General features: G+C 43.2%; 1 protein-coding gene across 1 annotated transcript in view; it reads left to right on the plus strand.

Moving 5' to 3' along the window:
• The window catches only part of LOC139410267 (serine/threonine-protein kinase 32C-like), a 139936-nt gene that overhangs the window by 92280 nt on the left and 24060 nt on the right, over nucleotides 1-23596 (plus strand). The window contains exons 3-4 of the mRNA XM_071155748.1: nucleotides 4064-4215; nucleotides 18101-18274. Coding sequence (XP_071011849.1) covers nucleotides 4064-4215; nucleotides 18101-18274 — 326 coding nt within the window. The remainder of the gene's footprint in view (nucleotides 1-4063; nucleotides 4216-18100; nucleotides 18275-23596) is intronic.

The raw sequence follows: 23596 nt of genomic DNA on the forward strand, positions 1-23596 counted from the left end.
TGTTGTCTCTACCTTCTTGCCCTTTGTGCTGTTGTCTGTGCCCAATAGTGTTTGTACCATATTTTGTGCTGCTACCATGTTGTGTTGTCATGTGTTGCTGACTTGCTATGTTGTCATGTGGTGTTGCTACCATGCTGTGTTGTCATGTGTTGCTGCCTTGCTATGTTGTTGTCTTAGGTCTCTCTTTATGTAGTGTTGTCTCTCTTGTCGTGATCTATATTTTTGTCCTATATTTATATTTTGTTTAATTTTTAATCCCAGCCCCCGTAGGAGGCCTTTTGCCTTTTGGTAGGCCGTCATTGTAAATAATAGTTTGTTCTTAACTGACTTGCCTAGTTAAATAAAGGTTAAATAAACAAATTAATTACAATGAGGGCTGTCCCCAACTACAACAAATCTTGGTCGACCTAGAGAAGTCTGTTCTTTCGACTAATCGATTGGTCAAAATGTTTAAACATATTTTTCCCTATATAGACACATGTGTTTTACTGAAGTCCACTATATGAAGGCTACTGAGCTTGTCTGATGCTTCAAACACACTGTGATTAAATAACTAAGACACAAATGACTCAAGGGAGCTTAACGAGAAGAAGGAAAAAAACCTGTTCTCGACCTTCATCCTCCCGCTGCTGCGGGCCTTCGCAGATTCTGCTGTTACACTTCTGCTGTTATGCTCCTAATAGGCTACACCAGGGGTCGGCAACCTTTTCTATTTGTAGTGTGTTGTATCTTCTTGTCTCTTATTTTATCCTGTATGTAACTCCCTCAGGTGTCATTTCATCATATGATCTGGTTGCCACTGTTTTCACCACACTTTATTTAATTCATTATGTGATTTCTGAAGGTAATTGGTTGCACCAGATCTTATTTAGGGGCTTCATAGCAAAGGGGGTGAATACATACAGTAGGCACACACCACTTTTCCATTTTTTTTAAATGTAATTTTTTTTAAACTAGTAATTATTTTTCATTTCACTTCACCAATTTGAACTATTTTGTGTATGTCCATTACATGAAATCCAAATAAAAATATATTTAAATGACAGGTAATGCAAAAAAAATAGGAAAAAAGCCAAGGGGGGTGGGTGCAAGGCACTGGAAACCTGCTATAGAGGCATCTGCTGAGATTTTGGTTTTGCGCTTTTCATCATAGAACCTCAGTACTGGAGCATGCGTGATTCATGCCTTGAGCTCCTCAAACTGTTTATACTGTTCCAACACCACTCTGTAGTTTTACACAGTAGACTCATGTGAGTTGCCAGATTTAGGTACAAATTTGCCCACATAGGTTCTTAGGTATGGTTAACTTTGTGCACCCTCTTGATTGGTAAGCGGTGGCATGTTCTTGATGGCTATCTGAACGCTACCTGTCCCAATGCATAGTGCCAACTGTAAAGTTTGGAGGAGGAATAATGGTCTGTTTTTCATGGTTTGGGCTAGGCCCCTTAACTAGTGAAGGGACGTCTTAACGCTACAGCATACAATGACATTCTAGACGATTCTGTTCTTCCAACTTTGTGGCAACCGTTTGTGGGAGGCCCTTTCCTGTTTCAGCATGACAATGCCCCCATGCACAAAGTGAGGTCCATACAGAAATGGTTTGTTGAGATCGGTGTGGAAGAACTCGATTGGCCTGCATAGAGCCCTGACCTCAACCCCATCAAACACCTTTGGAATGAATTGAAACGCTGACTGTGAGCCTGGCCTTGTCACCTATCAGAGCCCTACCTCACTAAAGCTCTTGTGGTTGAATGGAAGTCTCCGCAGCAATTTTCCAACCTCTAGTGGAAAGCCTTCCCAGAGGAGTGGATGATGTTATAGCTTCAAAAGAGGGACAAACTCCACATTAATGCCCATGATTTTGGAATGAGATGTTCGATGAGCAGGTGTCCATATACTTATGGTCATGTAGTGTATATTGCATGTGTGAGATTCAAAAGGTTAAAAAGGAAATTGATCAGATTTATAGTGAAGAAGTCGAGAAAAAGCTCAGGTCCCTGAAACTACGATATTAGGAAGCCGGCTCAAGGCAACAAAATTGCCAGAATGAAAAAGCACAGAATACAACTTTCGAAAAATAAAACAATGATTACATGCAAATGGGATGAAATACAGAATATATTTGAATCATACTATACAAATCTGTACAAGCAACCATAGAAGGCAGATGCACAGACAATCAAGCTTTTTTTTCACTTGATCTCCCCTCAATTTGGACACAGCGAAACGATAGACTTCATAAACAACCATTGATTAAATGTAATAATGCAATATCTAATCTAAAAGTAAACACATCTGCAGTCACTGATGGCTTCCTTTCAGAATGGTTCAAAGCCTTCAGAGAACAACTAACACGTCTACTTCAGGCTTGTTTTAACTAGACTCTGTGGAAGGGGGTTGGGGGGGGGGATCTACCACCAGCGTGGATAGAAGCCATAATATCTGTAATTCCAAAGGAGGGTAAAGATAAGAAGGAATGCAATTTCAAAAGACCTACTGCGATTCTTAATGTGGATTATAAACTGTATGCATCAATAATAGCAAAAAGAATGGAGGACAGTCTAGATGCAGAAAAATAATTTGATGCAGTGGGATGGGATTATCTATTTGATTTCAACAAAGTGATACAGTGCATCAAAACACTACATTCATATCCGACTGCCAGAATAAAGATGAATGGACATTTTGTCACAAACAATAAGTCTAAAACGAGGGGCAAGATAAGGCTGTGATCTTCTCCTTGTACATCGGGTCATTAGCACATCCTCGGGGGAATAACAATAAGAGGCAATGAACACAAGGTATACATGTGTGCTGATGACGTTCTGATATTTCCTAAAGACCCAGGTTCAAGTGTACAGTAGATTGACGAATGTTTTATAAACATTTGGAACATTTTCAGGGTATGTTCAGGGTACACAAGACCCAAACCCTTGTATATAAGAATACCCACAGCAAGAGCTGAATAGTAAATATAACTTCCAGTGGACCTCTTCATCCATTAAGTATATTGGAGTAAATCTACCAAAAGATACACCAAAACCTTATGAAAGAAATCATGTTCCCATCAACAAGAAAATATATAATGATCGGGACAGGTGTAATTCACTTCCTTTGGATCTTAGTAGTAGAATTGAAACAATCAAAATGAATATCCTGCCGAGGTTACTGTATTTGTTCCCAATCACTGCTTATAGAAATCCCACCTAAACAGTTAGGGAATGGGATAAACGGATATCAAGGTTTATCTGGAACAGTAAGAGACCAAGAATTAAATGTACATCATTGCAACTACCAAAACACAGTGGGAGTATGGCCTTACCAAACCTAAAATATTATTTTGGGATCCATACTTGGAAGTTGTCTAATTAAAAAATGATGTTATTTGTAACTAATCTGATGTACGTATGATGTGTGCTCTACCTGCCTTCCTGTTTTGTGTTTTTGTGTTCTTCAATAAAAAAGTTGCATGAATTGTTGTATTACTCCACTTGGGTGTGGGATAGGTATCAACAGTGTGTTTTAATAGAATATTTGATCACTTCAATATTTTACTCGGTACTGTTGATTTTTCTGTAATAATGCCAGATTTTGGCGTTCTTCATTGGAGATTAGTACTTCTTTATAGAAGTGAGTTTCTTTCCAAACCATTGTTTATTTTCTGCAGCGACTGTTTGCATAACAGTAGCTGAGGTCATAGCTTCCTAATGACTGAATGTTACAGTAATGAGGCTTGCACTCCCATACCCCCTGTCCTGCTCTTGACATTTCACATTGACATTTCTCCACTCTACGAAACATCAACTTTTAATGAGCACATGAGGTCGGAGACTGACTGTGTGTTTTTGTAAATGTTTTCCAAGCCCCATTGTAAATATTCTAATGGAGGGCAGTAATATCAGCCATTATGAAAAGCCAATCCTGTCACATGCTCTGGTATACTGTATATTATTGTATACTAAGGTGTCTGTGTGCATCTGTCTTTACTTGCTTTATGCAAGTCTGGTTCCAGTCCTAAGTGGGTAACCTACTCTCTGTTCTTCTGTCCTTATTTCCCCTGAAGGTGTGCATTGTGCAGAAGAGGGACACAGAGAAGATGTACGCCATGAAGTACATGAACAAACAGCAGTGCATAGAGAGAGACGAGGTCCGAAACGTCTTTAGAGAGCTAGAGATCCTACAGGAAATTGAACATGTTTTTTTAGTAAACCTCTGGTGATTATCCTGTGTTTATTTTCATTTTATATACTGTTCGTACATTCTGCATGCCACTGCTGGTACCCTGTGTGTGTGTGTGTGTGTGTGTGTGTGTTCGGGCATGCGGGCCCATTGCACCACACATTTCTTAATTGTTGCACTGTAAAGTCAGATGACCCCATATTTCCCTCCCAGGAGTATGATATCTGGGTGAAGTAGGGAACCCGTGTCATTATTTAACCATCTCCAGTGTCTCTGCAGCACATATTCTAGATATAATTGGGCAGGTGGCACAATGTTCACAGCAAATTACACCAAAGCACTTTACTCCTGTGTAATTGGTAGAATGATATTGCGCTCGGTGGTTATCTACGCTCTGAGTAATTGATATAGGGAGCATCAATCATTTCATACACATCCTTTAGTACATAAAGAATTTGAGCGGATACATACACCAAGACAAAAGTGCACCCACACCCACTGTGCACCCGCACCCACGCATTACTGTATGTCTTGTATGCATGTTTTTTTTCTCTCCAAAGTTGGCAAAGTTTTAATAACACTGAGGGGGGGTCTCAATGAGAAGCGTCCTCCCAACTAAAATAAGCAGAGGGTTTTTTAATGAGGTGGTAGTAGGGCCAGTGTCTTTTTTTTATATTATAATTCCCTTAAGTAGTGTACATCTGCCAGCCCCATCCTTGTTTTAGTTTCCCTGCGTTGCTCTGCTTGGCACTGTATTTCTACATCTATGGCACATCAAAGCCCCATTAGCGACAAAGACAGCAGACAGCAGCGTTATGGATAGGCGGGAATTATCGGGCTCCTTAGATCGCACCTCATCTTCCTGCAATTCAAGTCTACTTCAGAGGGAAAAATTGTGAAAGTGGTCAGCCCATCTCAAATTACACTGGAACAAAACAACAATCACTCGTAGTCTCGTACAGCCTCCTGAACAATACCCAAGACACTCCTGTGTGCTGTGGAATTGGTTACATCACTCTCATCCAGTATATGCTTTGGATGGTTCAAAGAACGTTTGTGTTATTCTGTATCCCTTTGCTGGTGAATATCTTGGGGAGGTGATAGAGAGGCACATTCGCAAGCGGCTGCCTGCCGTCACCATCAAACTGACCAGATTTGAGCAACAAAAGGGAGCAATCTGCAAAAAACCCACATGGTGATGGCCTGCCTGTCAGGCCACAGCACATGAGGCTGCTGAGGGGAGAACAGCTCATAATAATGGCCGGAACTGAGAAAATAGAATGGCATCAAACACCTGGAAACCATGTGTTTGATGTAGTTATTACCATTCCACCTATTCCGCTCAAGGAGTTTTGAAAATAACTTTACAGAGTGTATCAATCACGCTAGCCTCATTGTGGATCTTTCCTGCAGAGGCAGGCTCTCACTGGCCAGACTATTTAATTTTTTTGGCCCCCCTGTGGCTATGTTGGACTCTTAAAGGCTCTGCATGGTCAATTCAACGTCTGCGGTGGCCATACAGCACTTACTGCGATGCGGCCATGGCAGTAGTGAGAGCATTCATGCTTCTTGTGCTTCAGGGAGCTGTCGTGCATCCAATGAATTGGTCTGCGCTGCACCACACATAGTGATTCAGAGCTAATCTCTGTAGCTATCCCGCTAATTAAAAGCAACTGGATAAACAAAAAGACAAGACCGTACCTCTTCTGAGATGTTGGAGTCCGTTTCCCAGTGCTTGACATAGGAGCTCTGAAGTAAAAAGCAGGAAGTAAAAAGACAGCACTGTTTTCCCACCTGCATCTCCATCCCGAGTCTCCCCATTGCCGCTCAGCAAAATTAGCCTACATTTAGTCTATTGTATATATGTGTATTTCACACTATGTTGAGGTAAAAGTCAGAGTATTATGCTGTATGGATGTCAACCCCAATGCATGTTTCTGTCACCTTCACCAATAAACTGCATTACAGTTAAAAACAACTTAGACTACCACCACCGATTTCTGTATGCTAGCTATGCTACCAGCTTATACGAATGGGAGTTAGCATTTATCAGTCACTTTTTCTAAACCTTAAAAGGGACTAATTTAAAATGTTATGCAGCAAAACCTGCCAAATATATCCAAATCTGATTTTAGTAACCACATTGTGGGCCTGCTACAATAAATACAGCAATCATGAAGGATTTTACAAATATCCACTTTGTTAGATCAGATTTGTTGAAAATTGTGCCACAGTCTGCATTCCATTGACCTCTTTACCGGCATCTATCCCCATTACCTCCCCTATCTCTTTCCGGGAGTTCAAACTCATTTTCCTGTCTTTGAAATCCCTACACGAGGTATCATAAAGATGATGTTTTGTTGTCAAGGAAGTGAGTTTGTGTTTATACAGGATGTACCGCCCCCAACTACTGTCAACCAAACATGTCAATGCGGCGCTATACGGAGCCCTCTGCATTGTTACACCATTTGGGAGGCGCACAGCGATGCGGTACGGAGCTTGATACGGCCTCCGCAAGCCTCCGAAGACATTGCAATTGTGTCACACCCTATGTACGGAGCCTCCAGACCACATAGTCGGATCAAGCATAAATTGGCGTTTACTAGGCATGTCTGAAGATGACATCTGATGTTCTGCTGAGACTAACTTGCTTGCTCTTTGAAAAATCTCTTGAGAGAGGTCAGACTTTTCTCCTGAAGCCAGAGAAAGAGAACTCAGCACAGAGACAAAGTGATTCATTGTTTATTTTGCTTTGGGAATGGTTGTTTTTGTATATACAGTACCAGTCAAAAGTTTGGACACCTTCTCATTCCAGGGTTTTTCTTAATTTATTTTCTACATTGTAGAATACTAGTGAAGACATCAAAACTATGAAAAACACACTTCTTTGGTTACTACATGATTCCATATGTTTTATTATATCGTTTTGATGTCTTCACTATTATTCTACAATGTAGAAGATAGTCAAAATAAAGAAAAGACCTTGAATGAGTAGTTGTGCCTAAAGTTTTGACTGCTCCTGTAGGTCTACATAAATGCATTCCCCATTCACAGTGACGATTACTCATTTTTTTTGGTGTATAATAACACAACTTCCTGTTTAAACAGGAAACTCCCTTTCATAAACTTTGACTTGCTTTCATAAGAACGATGTTGAGCTATATTTGGTGATGGTCTACTCTACTACAATTTGCACAGTGTAATGACCAGGAGTTGAATTGGTACGGTGTGTGGGTATGCTTCTGCACATCATAAATCCCTGCTGACTTGCAGATCATTTGCAGTATCTATGGGCATGAGTTTGGGCAATGACATGTTCCATTATTGATGGACTGAAGATGGGCCAACCAATGAATTCTAGGAACTGCAGTGCCTATATTCCCCAAAGTAAATATCAGAGGATGCAACTCATGAGAACGCCAGTTTTGATTAGGATTAGTAGGAGTTGTTTTATTGGTACAATGCCAGAGAGGGGGAGAGCGGGAGCGTGAGAGAAACAGCCATCATGGAAAGTAATGATTCCTGAAATCACAGCGAAGGCAAGGGAGAGAGAGGAAAGCTGAGAGGCGGGGGGTGGGGGTGGGGGGGGTAAAGGCAGTGTTAAGAAGGGATTTGACCATTGATTACTTTGTCCAAACAGAGTTTCAACGTCTATTGGTTTGCTTTCTTCTCTCTATCTCACACACTGTTTAGAATCCTATGTTTGCTTTCATTATGTCCTGAATGCTGCTGGGTTTCTTTGAAGCTCCATCCATTGCTTCAGAGAAAATCAGAGGGAATCTGTAATGCTAGGCACTGAATCCACAAAACTAGAACAAGACTGCTTAAGCCTGGAGGACTGTCAAATTTGCTGCATGCAGTAATTGCCGTGACCATTCACTTGCTGATGATAGATACCGTATGATGTGTAGGAGTGGGATATATTTAAATGGATTAGCCACCTTGAAAGTATTATCTATCTGCAGCGTGCAAAAAATCCAACAAATCCCATAAGCCATCACAGCATAGGTAGGTGTAGATGCTTTCTTCCCCCCCCCCCCCCCCCCCCCCGATCAATTTGTATTTTGTATTTCTAAATTGGAGGTCATATTCCCCTACCCAGACGGGCAGTATTACATGCCGTAAGTGTACGCGGTGAAATTGATCCCTTGCACTTTCCAGTGTTAATCATCACCAGAGCAAGGTTTTGCCTTAAGCATTACATTGCAACAAATTACTCTCAAACACCATTGGCCAGATTCCCCGGAGATCTGGATAGAGGCTCTGAAAGCTGAACCAAGTGAGACGCCCAGCAGCCATGTGGGAAAGTGAGGAAGAAGGGAAGCAAGAGGGAGTGAATGTGTCTGCGCTGACCACTGGGATTTTTGTCATCTATGCGCTACGGCTTTGGAGACCCTTTTTAAGAGGGTTGTAAGGTCTCACAGAGGGTGAGTCATCAGTGGGATCCGCTGATTCGCAGTCATCTTCCGCTGTCAATCCATCATCTCAGAGAGAGCAAGAGAGCAGTCACTGTGGTGAGAATAGATGCACACCCTGTCCTCCTCGATGTCCATTTAGAATATTGATTCCCGGCCTGAACAGAACAAAGCTCTGGGAGACGTTGAGACGAATTAGGCTTTACCCCAAACACAATAGTCATAACAAGCTCTGGGTGGCAGCCAGCGGCAGCCGCTGAATACCTGGGACGCAAGATGGTTGGAGTTGTCAACAAAGCAGCATGACAGAAATATAATGATATGTTTTAAAACGACCAGTAGTTTCTTTGAGAAGATGCAGTGCATTCGGACAATATTCAGACTCCTTGACTTTTTCCACATTTTGTTACATTACAAGCTTATGCTAAAATTGCTTGAATTATTTTTTCCTCATTACTCTACACACAATACCCCATAATGACAAAGCGAAAACAGGTTTTTAGAAATGTTATAAAAAATAAAAAAATAAATACCTTACTCACATAAGTATTCAGGCCCTTTGCTATGAGACTCGAAATTGAGCTCAGGTGCATCCTGTTTCCATTGATCATCCTTGAAATGTTTCTATAACTTGATTGTGGTAAATTTAAATTGATTGGACATGATTTGGAAAGTCACACACCTGTCTTTATAAGGTCCCATAGATGACAGTGCATGTCAGAGCAAAAACCAAACCATGGGGTGAATTGTCCGTAGAGCTCCGAGACAGGATTGTATCCAGGCACAGATCTGGGGAAGGGTACCAAAATGACAGCAGCATTGAAGGTTCCCAGGAACACAGTGGCCTCCATCATTCTTAAGTGGAAGAAGTTTGGAACAACCAAGCTGGCCGCCTGGCCAAACTGAGGAATCGGGGAAGAACAGCCTTGGTCAGGGAGGTGAACAAGAATCCGATGGTCACTCTGACAGTTCCGCTGTGGAGATGGGAGACCCTTCCAGAAGGATAACCATCTCTGCAGCACTCCACCAATCAGGCCTTTATTGTAGAGTGGGCCAGACGGAAGCCACTCCTCAGTAAAAGGCACCACAGTCCGCTTGTAGTTTGCCAAAAGGCACCTAAATAATTATCAGATCATGAGAAACAAGATTATCTGGTCTGATGAAACCAAGATTGAACTCTTTGGCCTGAATTACAAGCGTCACGTCTTGAGGAATCCTGGAACCGTCCATAAGGTGAAGCATGGTGGGGGCACCGTCATGCTGTGGGGTTGTTTTTCAGCAGCAGGGACTCTGAGACTAGTCAGGATTGTGGGAAATATGAATGGAGCAAAGTAGAGCTCCAAGAACACAGTGGCCTCCTCCATTCTTAAATGGAAGAAGTTTGGAACCACCAAGACTCTTCCTAAAGCGCTCAGGACCTCAGACTGTGGCAAAGGTTTTCCTTCCAACAGGACAACAACCCTAAGGACACAGCCAAGACAATGCAGGAGTGGTTTTGGACAAGTACTCATAATACTAGGTCTCATAATGCCCTTGAGGGGCCCAGCCAGAGCCCAGACTTGAACCCTGAGCAGTAGCTGTGCAGTGACGCTCCCATCCAACCTGACTGAGCTTGAGAGGATCTGCAGAGAAGAATGGGAGAAACTCCACAAATACAGGTGTTCCAAGAAGACTCGGCTGTAATCGCTTGCAAAGGTGCTTCAACAAAGTACTGAGTAAAGGGTCTGAGTACTTATGTAAATGTGATATTTCATTTTTTTTTTATACATTTGCAAAAATGTCTAAACCTGTTTTTGCTTTGTCATTGTGGGGTATTGTGTGTAGATTGATGAGAAAAAAAAACGATTTAATACATTTTTTAATAAGGCTGTATCGTAACAAAATGTGGCAAGTCAAGGGGTCTGAATAATTTCCGAATGCACCGTATATACAGTGATCTGTGCAAACAGCAGAAATGCATCTATTTCACTTTTGCTTGTCAAAAACGAATGACCACTGCTGCACATGCTGCTACTGTTTTGAACAGATTTATACTATTTAGAATGAGCAGCCAGCTCACGAACGAACGAGTGCACCAGGGGATAACCCAAGAAGCATCAAAAGAGAACCATCGCGCTCCCAGAGAAGCTTGGCTGGTGCCTAAAACCCATGAATTCAAAAAGGTGTTGTGGGTTCGCACTCAAAAAGCTTATTTCATTATTACATTATTATTTTTATTTTTTTCACTGCATCAGGGATAGCATACACAGATGTTTTGGCTTCACAGCCTTCCTCAGTGTGTAGGTAAAATAAATGTGTTTTATTCAAAACAGCATTTATAGAGAACAACCGATTAGCAGCAGGTGCTTCTAATCATGGTTGCCACTCATCTGGATGTGGCTTTTCTGGTCTACATGTATGTATACAAATTAGGCACAAAGAAATTCAAATTAGGCACAAAGAAATACAGAATTATAGGGTATGGGAGTGGGCACGAAGGGCAACTCACGAATCAACTGCCTCAGGTGTCCGCTCACCTGAATACATATCAATTCATGAGATAGCACACCACAGGACAGCAGGCACAGCCGTTCATAAATATGTGGGGCCAACTGTTAAACGATATGCTAAATCTGATATGGACGGTGTTCTTGTATAACAGTAAATTTGGCGTATAAGAAGGAGGTGAAATCGAATTCATAATTTAGACCGTGTGGAGATAAATGAAACTCTTATATATCCACATGGCTTCTATTTGGAGTCATTTGTTGTTGTAATCACCTCATCTACAGGTGAGCGAATTTTACAAAAAAATTGACAAAACTATCAATGTTTCTCAAAATTACTCTAGCTGGCTAATTTGATAATGCTTTCTGATACACCAGGTTTCATGCTGTTTTAGTCCACATGTCACCCTGAGGAACCTGATAAGAAGAGTAGAACCTGATAAACAACATCAGGGGGAAACAATAAAATTGGCCATGCTTTTTTTTGTCCTACCAGATCAGCGACGAGAAGGGTCTAGCTAGTGTATCCCTCTGTCCTTTGACTCTTGTCCGGTTTGTCAGGCCCCAGGCTCCTATGACTGTTACGATGATTTATTTTACAAGTTCATTACAATTAGCTTTTGGCTTTAGCACCTTCTGTACCTGATCGAGCATCTAGTCCTTCACAGCCGTCTGGCTCAAGAGACTCATTGGGAGGAGGAGACTAGAGCAGACCCAGAAGTTCTGACTGAACACACATTTGAGCACCCCAGGACAGTCCATTTACTTTGTGCTGTTATAATTTCTGCTATGAAATCCTATCATTGGGGCAGTTCCCCCTCATAGCAAATTGCACGGCCTGTGCGCCCAATGGAGGTGGAGCTGCCACTGCTGGCAGTCAGAGAGGGGCAGAGTACTAAGTAACTAAACAGCTTGTTTTGAACAATATTTGAAGCAGGAAAATGTACACATTTACCACACTTTTATAAGCATTTAAAACATTATCCATGAATTATATAATATATATTTGTTTGGTCCAACCCCAAAAATATTTACCCATCACAAGTAGGGTGCCGCCCCTAACGCCCTAGCTGGCGAGCCGCCGCTAGTGGCAGCTTAGGTTCTGTTGTCATCCATAAAACTAACTGAAGGATATTTCCTCAGAGGGCTTAGTCCTTTTCACTTTCGTCTTCTGCTGTTGCACACACATTTATTCTGCAGTAGACATAGAACGTCACAGGCGTTAACGTCACGGTCAAAGGACTCTGTAACTTTCCAAAGCCACCTCACCATTAGTGGTGTTCTGTTCTCTCTGCGGCTGGAACGTTCCAGAGCCACCTTACCATTTTAAGTTTGTGTAGGACGTCCGTCAGAAGTGCACCTTGTGAAATAAGGCCAGTGGGGGTGGAGAGAGAGATGTGCTGGCGGGACCAGAGGGGGGTAACGGGGGGACCGCGGGGCGAGAGGCAGCGCTCACACATTCACTGCATTGTTAGAGGGATCCTCAGAGGAGCCAGGTGTGTCTTGTGATCCAGCCCCTTGACCAGCCTCAGCCAAGCTGTCTCTCTATCACAAGACTATCTAGGCCACAGTCACAAAGCAGACCACATTCAGAGCCCAGTGTCTCTCTCATCCATTCTCTCTTCCTCTTTCGCTCTACTTCGGTCTCTCCCCATATCACCCCCATCTCTCTTTCACCCTCTCTCCCCTGCCCTGCATCCCTCTCTCTCTCTCACTCATCTCTCTTTCTCTCTCTCTTTCGCCCTCTCCCTCTGCTTCCCTCAGCTCATTTTTCATCATGGCCTGATTGTGCTCTGCTGTCCCAGTCAGTTTGGCCTGGCTGTTCCACATGGCCCATATCCTTGGCTCTGTCACAGCGCTCCCAGGGCTCAGGCCTTAGCCAGGTCCCCAATCATCTGTTTTGGGCATATTTGACCCATGACAAGTCCATTCTCAAACCGCTTCCTCTTATAACTTTCTCTTTAAAGTTTCTGGTCTGAACTTGAACGTCTGTATTATATTTTTGCATGGGAGAAAAGACAAAAGGAGACATTTAAAGAACTCCATTTGTGTCTGGTCTCACAGATTATAATGTTAATCTTTCACTAACTTGTGTTAGTCTCATCCATTTGTCTTACCTGCGTTCTTGGCCTCTCTTTGAACAATTTTTACAGACATTGTGTGTGGGCTCTGATTTTGAATTCCCCAAACATATCGAGTGAGACACATGCTGTATTTGGAAAAGCATTCATCTGCAATGATCACTCTTCATTTCTCTCACTCTCTTTCTCTCTTGTTCTCTCTGTCCTTGGTGTTACATCTGAAGGTGACACCGCTATCACTCTCCATGCTTTCATATGGTTCAGATGTCAGCACCATGTCTGACAGTTTACCCTGTCACTGAGTGAAGGAAATGTGGAAACTGCACTAATCTCAGCCAAGGAGGCTCAGAAAATGGGCTCAAATACCACTGGCATCACACTGGCTGCCACAGAGGGCCTTCACCATCAGCTGGATGCTTCTCGGGATCAGGGGATGACAAGGAGGTGATAATAGGGTGATAATAATCTGGACCTGTGGACAGCAAACACCATCTCAACCAATCTCAGACTGGCCATCTGTTGAAGCTGTATGTGTTTGGAGTGGGGGACCCGTCATCTTGCACAGGTTAGGTTTGTTAGCTTGGTCGGATGATTTTCTATTGGACACGTCACCAGGCTGTCGACGGATGGATGCTGCATGGGATTGCTATTGGTCTGAAAGAGAGGGAAGGTCTGGTGGAAATCCTCCATGCTGTTTTTGGCTTCAAGAGGCTGTACTTTACAACTAGGCTATAGATGATATCACTGACTTACTATAACCTTATACAATGCGGTTCACAGCAAGTCAAATATTTTGTTTAGCATGGATCTCTGCCAATCCCTACCAGTTGTCCATAAGAACTTCTTCTGAACCAATGCTTTAGACAGAAATATTAAACAGAAATATTATGGAGAATATTAATTAAGAAAAATCTAACCATTTTATCAATTGATCTGTGTTTTCCTTTTGATGTCAGGCAAATACTTTTGGTCATGTAGTGTATGTGGACACCTGCTCGTCACATCACATTTCAAAATCATGGCCATTAATATAGAGTTGGTCCACCCTTTGCTACTATAACAGCCTCCACTATTCTAGGAAGGCTTTCCAATAGATGTTGGAACATTGCTGTGGGGACTTGCTTCAATTCAGCCATGAGCATTAGTGAGGTCGTCCACTGGTGTTGGGTGATTAGGCCTGGACTGCAGTCGGCGTTCCAATTCATCCCAAAGGTGTTTGATGGGGTTGAGGTCAGGGCTCTGTGCAGGCTAGTCAAGTTCTTCCACACTGATCTCGACAAACCATTTCTGTATGGACCTCGCTTTGTGCATGGCGGTATTGTCATGCTGAAACAGAAAAGGGCTTTCCACAAACTGTTGCCACAAAGTTGGAAGCACAGAACTGTCTAGAATGTCATTGTATGCTCTAACGTTAAGATTTCCCTTCACTGGAACTAAAGGGTCTAGCCCAAACCATGAAAAACAGCCCCAGACCATTATTCCTCCTCCACCAAACTTTACAGTTGGCACTATGCATTGGGGCAGGTAGCGCCCTCCCAGATTGGTCCGTCGGACTGCCAGATGGTAAAGTGTAATTCATCACTCCAGAGAATGTGTTTCCACTGCTCCAGAGTCTAATGGCGGCGAGCTTTACACTACTCCAGCCGTCGCTTGGCATTGTGCATGGTGATCATAGGCTTATGTGCGACTGCTCGCCCCTGGAAACCCATTTCATGAAGCTCCCGACGAATATTTATTGTGCTGATCTTGCTTCCAGAGGCAGTTTGGAATTCGTTAGTGGGTGTTGCAGCCGAGGACAGATCATTTTGACGCGCTTCAGCACTCGGCGGTACCGTTCGGTGAGATGGGTGGCCTACCATTTGCGGTTCAGCCTCTGTTGCTCCTAGATGTTTCCACTTCACAATAACAGCACATACAGTTGACCGGGGCAGCTCTAGCGAGGCACATTTTTTACGAACTGACTTGTTGGAAAGGTGGCATGCTTTGACGGGGTACCATGTTGAAAGTCACTGAGCTCTTCAGTAAGGCCATTCTACTGCCAATATTTGATTTTATACACCTGTCAACAACGGGTGTGGCTGAAATTGCAGAATTCACTAATTTGAAGGGGTGTCCACATATTTTTGTATATACAGTACCAGTCAAAAGTTTGGACACGTCTACTCATTCAAGGTTTTTCCTTTATTTTTCCTATTTTCTACATTTGTAGAATAAAAGTGAAGAAATCAAAACTATGAAATAACACATGTAATCATGAGGTAACCAAAAAGGGTTAAGCAAATCTAAATATATTTGAGATTCTTCAAAGTAGTCACCCTTTGCGTTGTTGACAGCTTTGCACACTCTTGGCATTCTCTCAACCAGTTTCACCTGGAATGTTTTTCCAACAGTCTTGAACGAGTTCCCACATACAGTATAATGAGCACTTGTTGGCTGCATGTCCAACACATCCCAAACCATCTCAATTGGGTTGAGGTCGGGTGATTGTGGAGGCCAGGTAATCTGATGCAGCACTCCATCACTCTCCTCCTTGGTCAAATAGCCCTTACACCGCCTGGAGGTGTGTTGGGTCATTGTCCTGTGGAAAAACAAATGATAGTCCCATGAAGCGCAAACCAGATGGGATGGCGTATCGCTGCTGTGGTAGCCATGCTGGTTAAGTGTGCCTTGAATTCTAAATAAATCAGTGTCACCAGCAAAGCACCCCACACCATCACACCTCCTCCTCCATGCTTCACGGTGGGAACCACAAATGCGGAGATCATCCGATCACCTACTCTACATCTCACAAAGACACGGTGGTTGGACTCATCAGACCAGGATGAAGGACAGATTTCCACCGCTCTAATGTCCATTCTCTTGTTTCTTGGCCCAAACAAGTCTCTTCTTCTTATTGGTGTCCTTTAGTGGTGATTTCTTTGCAGCAATTCTACCATGAAGGCCTGATTCCCGCAGTCTCCTCTGAACAGTTTATGTTGAGATGTGTCTGTTACTTGAATAAGAAGAAGAGAAGCATTTATTTGGGCTGCAATCTGAGGCTGGTAACTCTAATGAACTTATCCTCTGCAGCAGAGGTAACTCTGGGTCTTCCTTTCCTGTGGCAGTCCTCATGAGAGCCATTTTCATCATAGCGCTTGATGTTTTTTGCGACTGCACTTGAAGAAACTTTTAAAAGTTATTGAAATGTTGACTGACCTTCATGTCTTAAATTAATGATGGACTGTCATTTCTCTTTGGTTATTTGGGCTGTTCTTGACATAATATGGACTTGGTCTTTTACCAAATAGGGCTATATTCTGTATACCACCCCTACCTTGTCACAACACAACTGATTGGCTCAAACAAATTAAGAAGAAAAGGAATTCCACAACTTAACTTTTAACAAGGTACACCTTTTAATTGAAATGCATACCTCATGAATCTGGTTGAGAGAATGCCAAGGGTGTGCAAAGCTATAATCAAGGCAAAGGGTGGATACTTTGAAGAATCTCAAATATAACATATGTTTGTATTTGTTTAACACTTTTTGGTTACTACGTGATCCCATGTGTGTTATTTCATAGTTTTGATGTCTTCACTATTATTATACAATGTAGACAATAGTCAAAATAAAGAAAAACCCTGGAATAAGTTGGTGTGTTCAAACTTTTGACCTGTTGTGAACGGTGTTTGGCTTTGCAGAACTGATGTCCCAGTGAGATGGAATTATTTTTGCTCGCTCTGAGCATGGCGCTCCATTTGTCAGATATAGATAGCAGGAAATTGCGCCTGGAGAGGGCCAATCAAAATGCCCCCTGAGTGTGTGGGGCTAAGCTCGGAGAAATTGAGCTATATAGGAAATCTGCCAAGATGAAAAATAAATTATAATGTTGCAATAGTGACCAGGATTGGAACCTGGGTTTGATAGAGTTGTTTTTTACCTTTTACGGATTGAGAACCTCCGGAAAGCCTCTCTCGCGCGCTCTCTCTCACTTTCTTATTCTTGCTCTCTCGATCTCTCCCTTTTCATGATTACAGAAAGGTGATTGTGGGTTTCTGACGTTTTGTTTATGTACTGTGTGGTTTGGATTGGATTTCTATTGTACAAGGCTTGCTGTAGTGTGCCAGTAGAGCTTGATGTTTAGTAGATGCCTGTGGCGAGATGGTGTAGTAGATTGTCACAAACCCCACCCAGATCATTATGATCTTAAGCCGTCCACCAGCCATTTTCAGTTAAGAGACATCAATCAAAGGCTGGCTCTGTTCTTGCCTTAATTTGACAGTCACTCTCCTGCATTCACTCCAACAAATGGCAGCTCATTAAGATGATGATCAATCTCAAAGTAATGGCTCCCACTGTGCTTGTTTTGAGCTTACAAGTGAATACACATTCACACCAACTCCTGGATACATTAACACGTTATCGGCTATTCATCTACGCCGGCGTTCTCCAACCCTGTTCCTGCAGAGCTACCCTAATGTAGGTTTCTGTGCAACCCCAGTTGTAATTAATCTGACTCAGCTTTTCAACCAGCTAATTATTAAAATAATGTGCACTAGATAAGTGAAAATCTCCAGGACGGTAGCTCTCCAGGAACGGGGTTGAGAGCCCTGATCTATGCACAGTTGTGTACACACACTTAGTTCCACACATACATAGTGAGTTTCTTGAGTAAGATATACTACAATGTTTTATTGCTACTGTGTTTTATTTATTATTTATCTGGGCAGGATGCATGTGGTCAGCATGTTGTCTTGCACCTGTGTGTTTCTGAGTTTTGTTCCCGTGTGTCTGTGTGTGTCTCTCTGTGTGCTTCTGTGCCTTGTTTGTATGTGTGTGTGTTTCTCATTCCTGAGTGTCTGTGTGTATGAGTCTGTGTCTGACTGTTTGTCGGTGTCCTGGCACTAGCAGGATGTTGACTGAGCCCTCTTGACCTTTGAACCCTGCCTTGTGTCCCAGGTACTCGTTCCAGGACGAGGAGGACATGTTCATGGTGGTGGATCTGCTGCTGGGAGGGGACCTGCGCTACCACCTCCAACAGAACGTCCATTTCAATGAGGACGCTGTCAAACTCTACCTGTGTGAGATGACCCTGGCACTGGACTACCTGCAGAGCCAGCACATCATCCACAGGTATGGACATTATCCATAGACACAGAATCCACTGCACTGGTATGAGATACAACAGGGGTTGGCAACAGGTGGCAAAAGTGTTTTATTTTGTCCCCCCAAAGTTTTTAGAAAAAAATGTAGATATATTTAAAGTCAGCAAAAAAAGAAATGCCCCTTTTTCAGGACCCTGTCTTTCAAAGATAATTCGTAAAAATCCAAGTAACTTCACAGATCTTCGTTGTGAAGGGTTTAAACAGTGTTTCCCATGCTTGTTCAATGAACCATAAACAATTAATGAACATGCACCTGTGGAACGGTCGTTAAGACACCAACAGCTTACAGACGTTATGCAATTAAGGTCACAGTTCTGAAAACTTAGGACACTAAAGAGGCCTTTCTACTGACTCTGGAAAACACCAAAAGAAAGATGCCCAGGGTCCTTGCTCATCTGCGTGAATGTGCCTTAGGCATCCTGCAAGGAGGCATTAGGACTGCATATGTGGCCAGGGCAATAAATTGCAATGTCTGTACTGTGAGACGCCTAAGACAGCGCTACAGGACAGCCAGCAGATAATAGTCCTCTCAGTGACAGAGCAGGAATGCACAATCCCTGCATCAGTGCTCAGACTGTCCGAAGTAGGCTGAGAGACGCTGGACTGAGAGCTTGTAGGCCAGTTGTAAGGGAGGTCCTCACCAGACATCACAGGCAACAACATCGCCACCGTTGCTGGACCAGACAGGACTGGCAAAAAGTGCTCTTCGCTGACGAGTCACGGTTTTGTCTCACCAGGAGTGACGGTCGGATTCGCGTTTATCGTCAAAGGAATGAGCGTTACACAGAGGCCTGTACTCTGGAGCGGGATCGATTTGGAGGTGGAGGGTCCGTCATGGTCTGGGGCGGTGTGTCACAGCATCATCGGACTGAGCTTGTTGTCATTGCAGGCAATCTCAACGCTGTGCGTTACAGGGAAGACATCCTCCTCCATCATGTGGTACCCTTCCTGCAGGCTCATTCTGACATGACCCACCAGCATGACAATGCCATCAGCCATATTGCTCGTTCTGCCATGGCCAGCGAAGAGCCCGGATCTCAATCCCATTGAGCACGTCTGGGACCTGTTGGATCAGAGGGTGAGGGCTAGGGCCATTCCCCCCAGAAATGTCCGGGAACTTGCAAGTGCCTTGGTGGAAGAGAGGGGTAACGTCTCACAGCAAGAACTAGAAAATCCGGTGCAGTCCTTGATGAGGAGATCTGGCCACACCAGATACTGACTGTTACTTTTGATTTTGATCCCCCTTGTTCAGGGACACATTATTCCACGTCTGTGGAACTTGTTGAGTTTATGTCTCAGTTGTTGAGTCTTATATTCATACAAATATTTACACATGTTAAGTTTGCTGAAAATAAACGCAGTTGACAGTGAGAGGACATTTCTTTTTTTGCTAAGTTTATATATTTTGTGGAGGGAAATCAGCAAAAACTGTTTTCTCCGTGTAATCAAGGTATGAAATGATTGTTATTGTCAATTCAAATCTCCTTTTGGGTTTAGTTGTATTCAATTTGCAGTGTACAAATTTGTATTTATTTTACACTCAATAGAGACACACAATTCACTAGTTCACGACAACACTTTCCTTGAAGTGTTAAAGTTGGAAGTTTACATACAATTAGGATGGTGTCATTAAAACTCGTTTTTCAACCACTCCACAAATTTCTTGTTAATAAACTATAGTTTTGGCAAGTTGGTTAGGACATCTACTTTGTGCATGACACAAGTCATTTTTCCAACAATTGTTTACATATCACAATTCCAGTGGGTCAGAAGTTTACAGTGCCTTGCGAAAGTATTTGGCCCCCTTGAACTTTGCGACCTTTTGCCACATTTCAGGCTTCAAACATAAAGATATAAAACTGTATTTTTTTGTGAAGAATCAACAACAAGTGGGACACAATCATGAAGTGGAACGACATTTATTGGATATTTCAAACTTTTTTAACAAATCAAAAACGGAAAAATTGGGCGTGCAAAATTGGAAGTGTACCTGTAGATGTATTTCAAGGCCTACCTTCAAACTCCGTGCCTCTTTGCTTGACATCATGGGAAAATCAAAATAAATCAACCAAGACCTCAGAAAAAAAAAATGTGTAGACCTCCACAAGTCTGGTTCATCCTTGGGAGAAATTTCCAAACGCCTGAAGGTACCACATTCATCTGTACAAACAATAGTACTTAAGTATAAACACCATGGGACCACGCAGCCATCATACCGCTCAGGAAGGAGACGAGTTCTGTCTCCTAGAGATGAACGTACTTTGGTGCGAAAAGTGCAAATCAATCCCAGAACAACAGCAAAGGACCTTGTGAAGATGCTAGAGGAAACCGGTACAAAAGTATCAATATCCACAGTAAAACGAGTCCTATATTTACATATCCATGAAAGGCCGCTCAGCAAGGAAGAAGTCACTGCTCCATTACCTCCATAAAAAGCCAGACAAAGGTTTGCAACTGCACATGGGGACAAAGATCGTACTTTTTGGAGAAATGTCCTCTGGTCTGATGACGCAAAAATAGAACTGTTTGGCCATAATGACCATCGTTATGTTTTGAGGAGAAAGGGGGAGGCTTGCAAGCCGAAGAACACCATCCCAACCTTGATGCACGGGGGTGGAAGCATCATGTTGTGGGGGTGCTTTGCTGCAAGAGGGACTGGTGCACTTCAGAAAATAGATTGCATCATGAGGGAGGAACATTATATGGATATTTTGAAGCAACATCTCAAGACATCAGTCAGGAAGTTAAAGCTTGGTTGCAAATGGGTCTTCCAAATGGACAATGACCCCAAGCATACTTCCAAAGTCGTGTCAAAATGGCTTAAGGACAACAAAGTCAAGGTATTGGAGTGGCCATCACAAAGCCCTGACCTCAATCCTATAGGGAATTTATGGGCAGAACTAAAAAAGTGTGTGCGAGCAAGGAGGCCTACAAACCTGACACGGTTACACCAGCTCTGTCAGGAGGAATGGGCCAAAATTCACCCAATTTATTGTGGGAAGCTTGTGGAAGGCTACCTGAAATGTTTGACCCAGGTTAAGCATTTTAAAGGCAATGCTACCAAATACTAATTGAGAGTATGACACAGTGTGTCCTTGCCTTCGTAATAGTGTTAAATCCAAATGTCAGGCTAAAAGGATTTCAGTTATATGGTTCTTACCCTGACAGTAATCTATGCGCCAGGACAGTAATCCACTGTTCGGATTTCTATAAACAGGCACTACTAACTTCAGCTAATTTTAGCCATCGCTAACCAAAATTGTGTCTGCGTCTCCTGGCCCTCCTTTAGAGCTCAAACCCACTGCGATGGCGAACTCTTAACACTAGAACTGCCAGTCCTCGCTATCCCCCTTACTATGTCAATAAGCAGCCCTTTTGACTGCAACATGCTAACAGTCTAATAAATAAAAGTCATATACTGTATGCTATCGGAAAAATAATCCTTTGGTTGTGTTTATGAAAGTCTTGATAACTTTAGAATACGAGAAACAATGCATTTCCAAGAACACAATAGCATTTATGCTACTAAAGGTGATATGTAGTTGAGGCTATAAACAAGCAGGAAAACCATGCACCCGGGCGGAGGCTGCTTCTTTTTACGTGATGCCCAACTTCCATCAACACGTCTCCTTCACCACTAGTGGTGATAAAGTCCTAGACCACTGTTACTCTACCCACAAGCAGCATAAAAGGCAATGCATCGCCCCTTCGGCCAATCATTATTCTATACTCCTGCTTCCTGTCTTCAAGCAGAAGCTCAAACAGGAAGTATCCGTTACTCGCTCCACAGAGAAATGGTCCGCCGAATCAGAGGCTATACTACAGGACTGCTTTGTTAGAGCTGACTGGAATATTTCCTGGAACTCCTCTGATAACATCGACGAGCTAACCACCTCCGTCACCGGCTTCATTAGGAAATGCACCTCTGACGTTGTCCCCATAGTGAAGTTTCGCTGCTTCCCCAATCAAAAGCCCTGGATTAACACAGAGGTTGGCACTAAGATAAAGACCAGGCTTACCGTACAGAGGGCTATCACTGCCAACCCCCGAGCCTACGGCTGAGGACACAATCAACTCCTGTTACGACCGCTGCAGAGGTTTCTAACTAGCAAAAAGGACAGAAGAAATAAGGTGGAATCCTATTATACAGGCTCTGACACCCACCGCATGTGGCATGACAGTGCCTTTCTACTAAACAATCTCACTTCGGCAAAAAACAACACCAAGCTGTGCATGAGGGCCAGCGCTCACAAGGCCACGGGGCCGAACTATTCCAGGGTGTATTCTCAATGTTTGTGCAGAACAGCTGGCAAAAATATTCATGGTTATTTTCAACCTCTCTTGTCCCAGTCTATAATCCCCACGTCTCAAGCTGACAACCACCATTCCTGTTCCCAAGAACTCTAAGGCTACCTGCCAGAATGACTACCGCCCTGTAGCACTCACATCTGTAATAATGAAGCGCTTTGAAAGGCTGGTTGTGGTACACATCAACTCCGTCATCCCAGACATCCTAGACACACTCCAAGCATACTTCCCCAACAGAGCCATAGATGATGCAATCTCAATTGCACTCCACACTGCCCTCAACCACCTAGATTAGAGGAATACCTTTGTGAGAATGCTGTTCATTGACTACAGTTCAACGTTCAACACCATAGTCTTCTCCAAGCTCGTCACCATCCTGGACTTCCTGATGGGCTGACCCCAGGTATTGAGGGTAGGCAGCTTCACCTCCGCCACGCTGATCCTCAACACGGGGGACCCACAGGGGTGTGTGCTTAGTCAACTCTTGTACTCTTGTGTTTACCCACGACTGCATAGCCACACACAACTCCAACACCATCATCAAGTTTGCTGACAACGCAACGGTGGTAGGCCTGATCACTGGCAATGATGACTACAGGAAACGGGGAGGTGACTGCACCATTGAGAGCATCTTGACTGGCTGCATCACTGCTTAGTATGGCAACTGCACCGCCCTCGAATGCATAGCACTAGAGAGGGTGGTGCGGCTAGACCAGTACATCACGGGGCCGAGCTCCTTGCGATCCAGGACCTCTATATCAGGCGGTGTGAAAGGAAGGCCTGGAAAATTGTTAGACTCCATCCACCCAAGCCCATAAACTGTACTCTCTGCTTCCGCATGACAAGCGGTACAGGAGCAACAAGTCTGACACCAACAGGTGCCTGAACAGCTTCTATCCCCAAGCCATAAGACTGCTAAATAGCTAACAGAATGGCTACATGGACTATCTGCATTGACTGTTTTACTTTATTTTCACACTTA

This window comes from Oncorhynchus clarkii, chromosome 1 (assembly GCF_045791955.1).
Source record: "Oncorhynchus clarkii lewisi isolate Uvic-CL-2024 chromosome 1, UVic_Ocla_1.0, whole genome shotgun sequence".
Taxonomy (NCBI): Eukaryota; Metazoa; Chordata; class Actinopteri; order Salmoniformes; family Salmonidae; genus Oncorhynchus; species Oncorhynchus clarkii.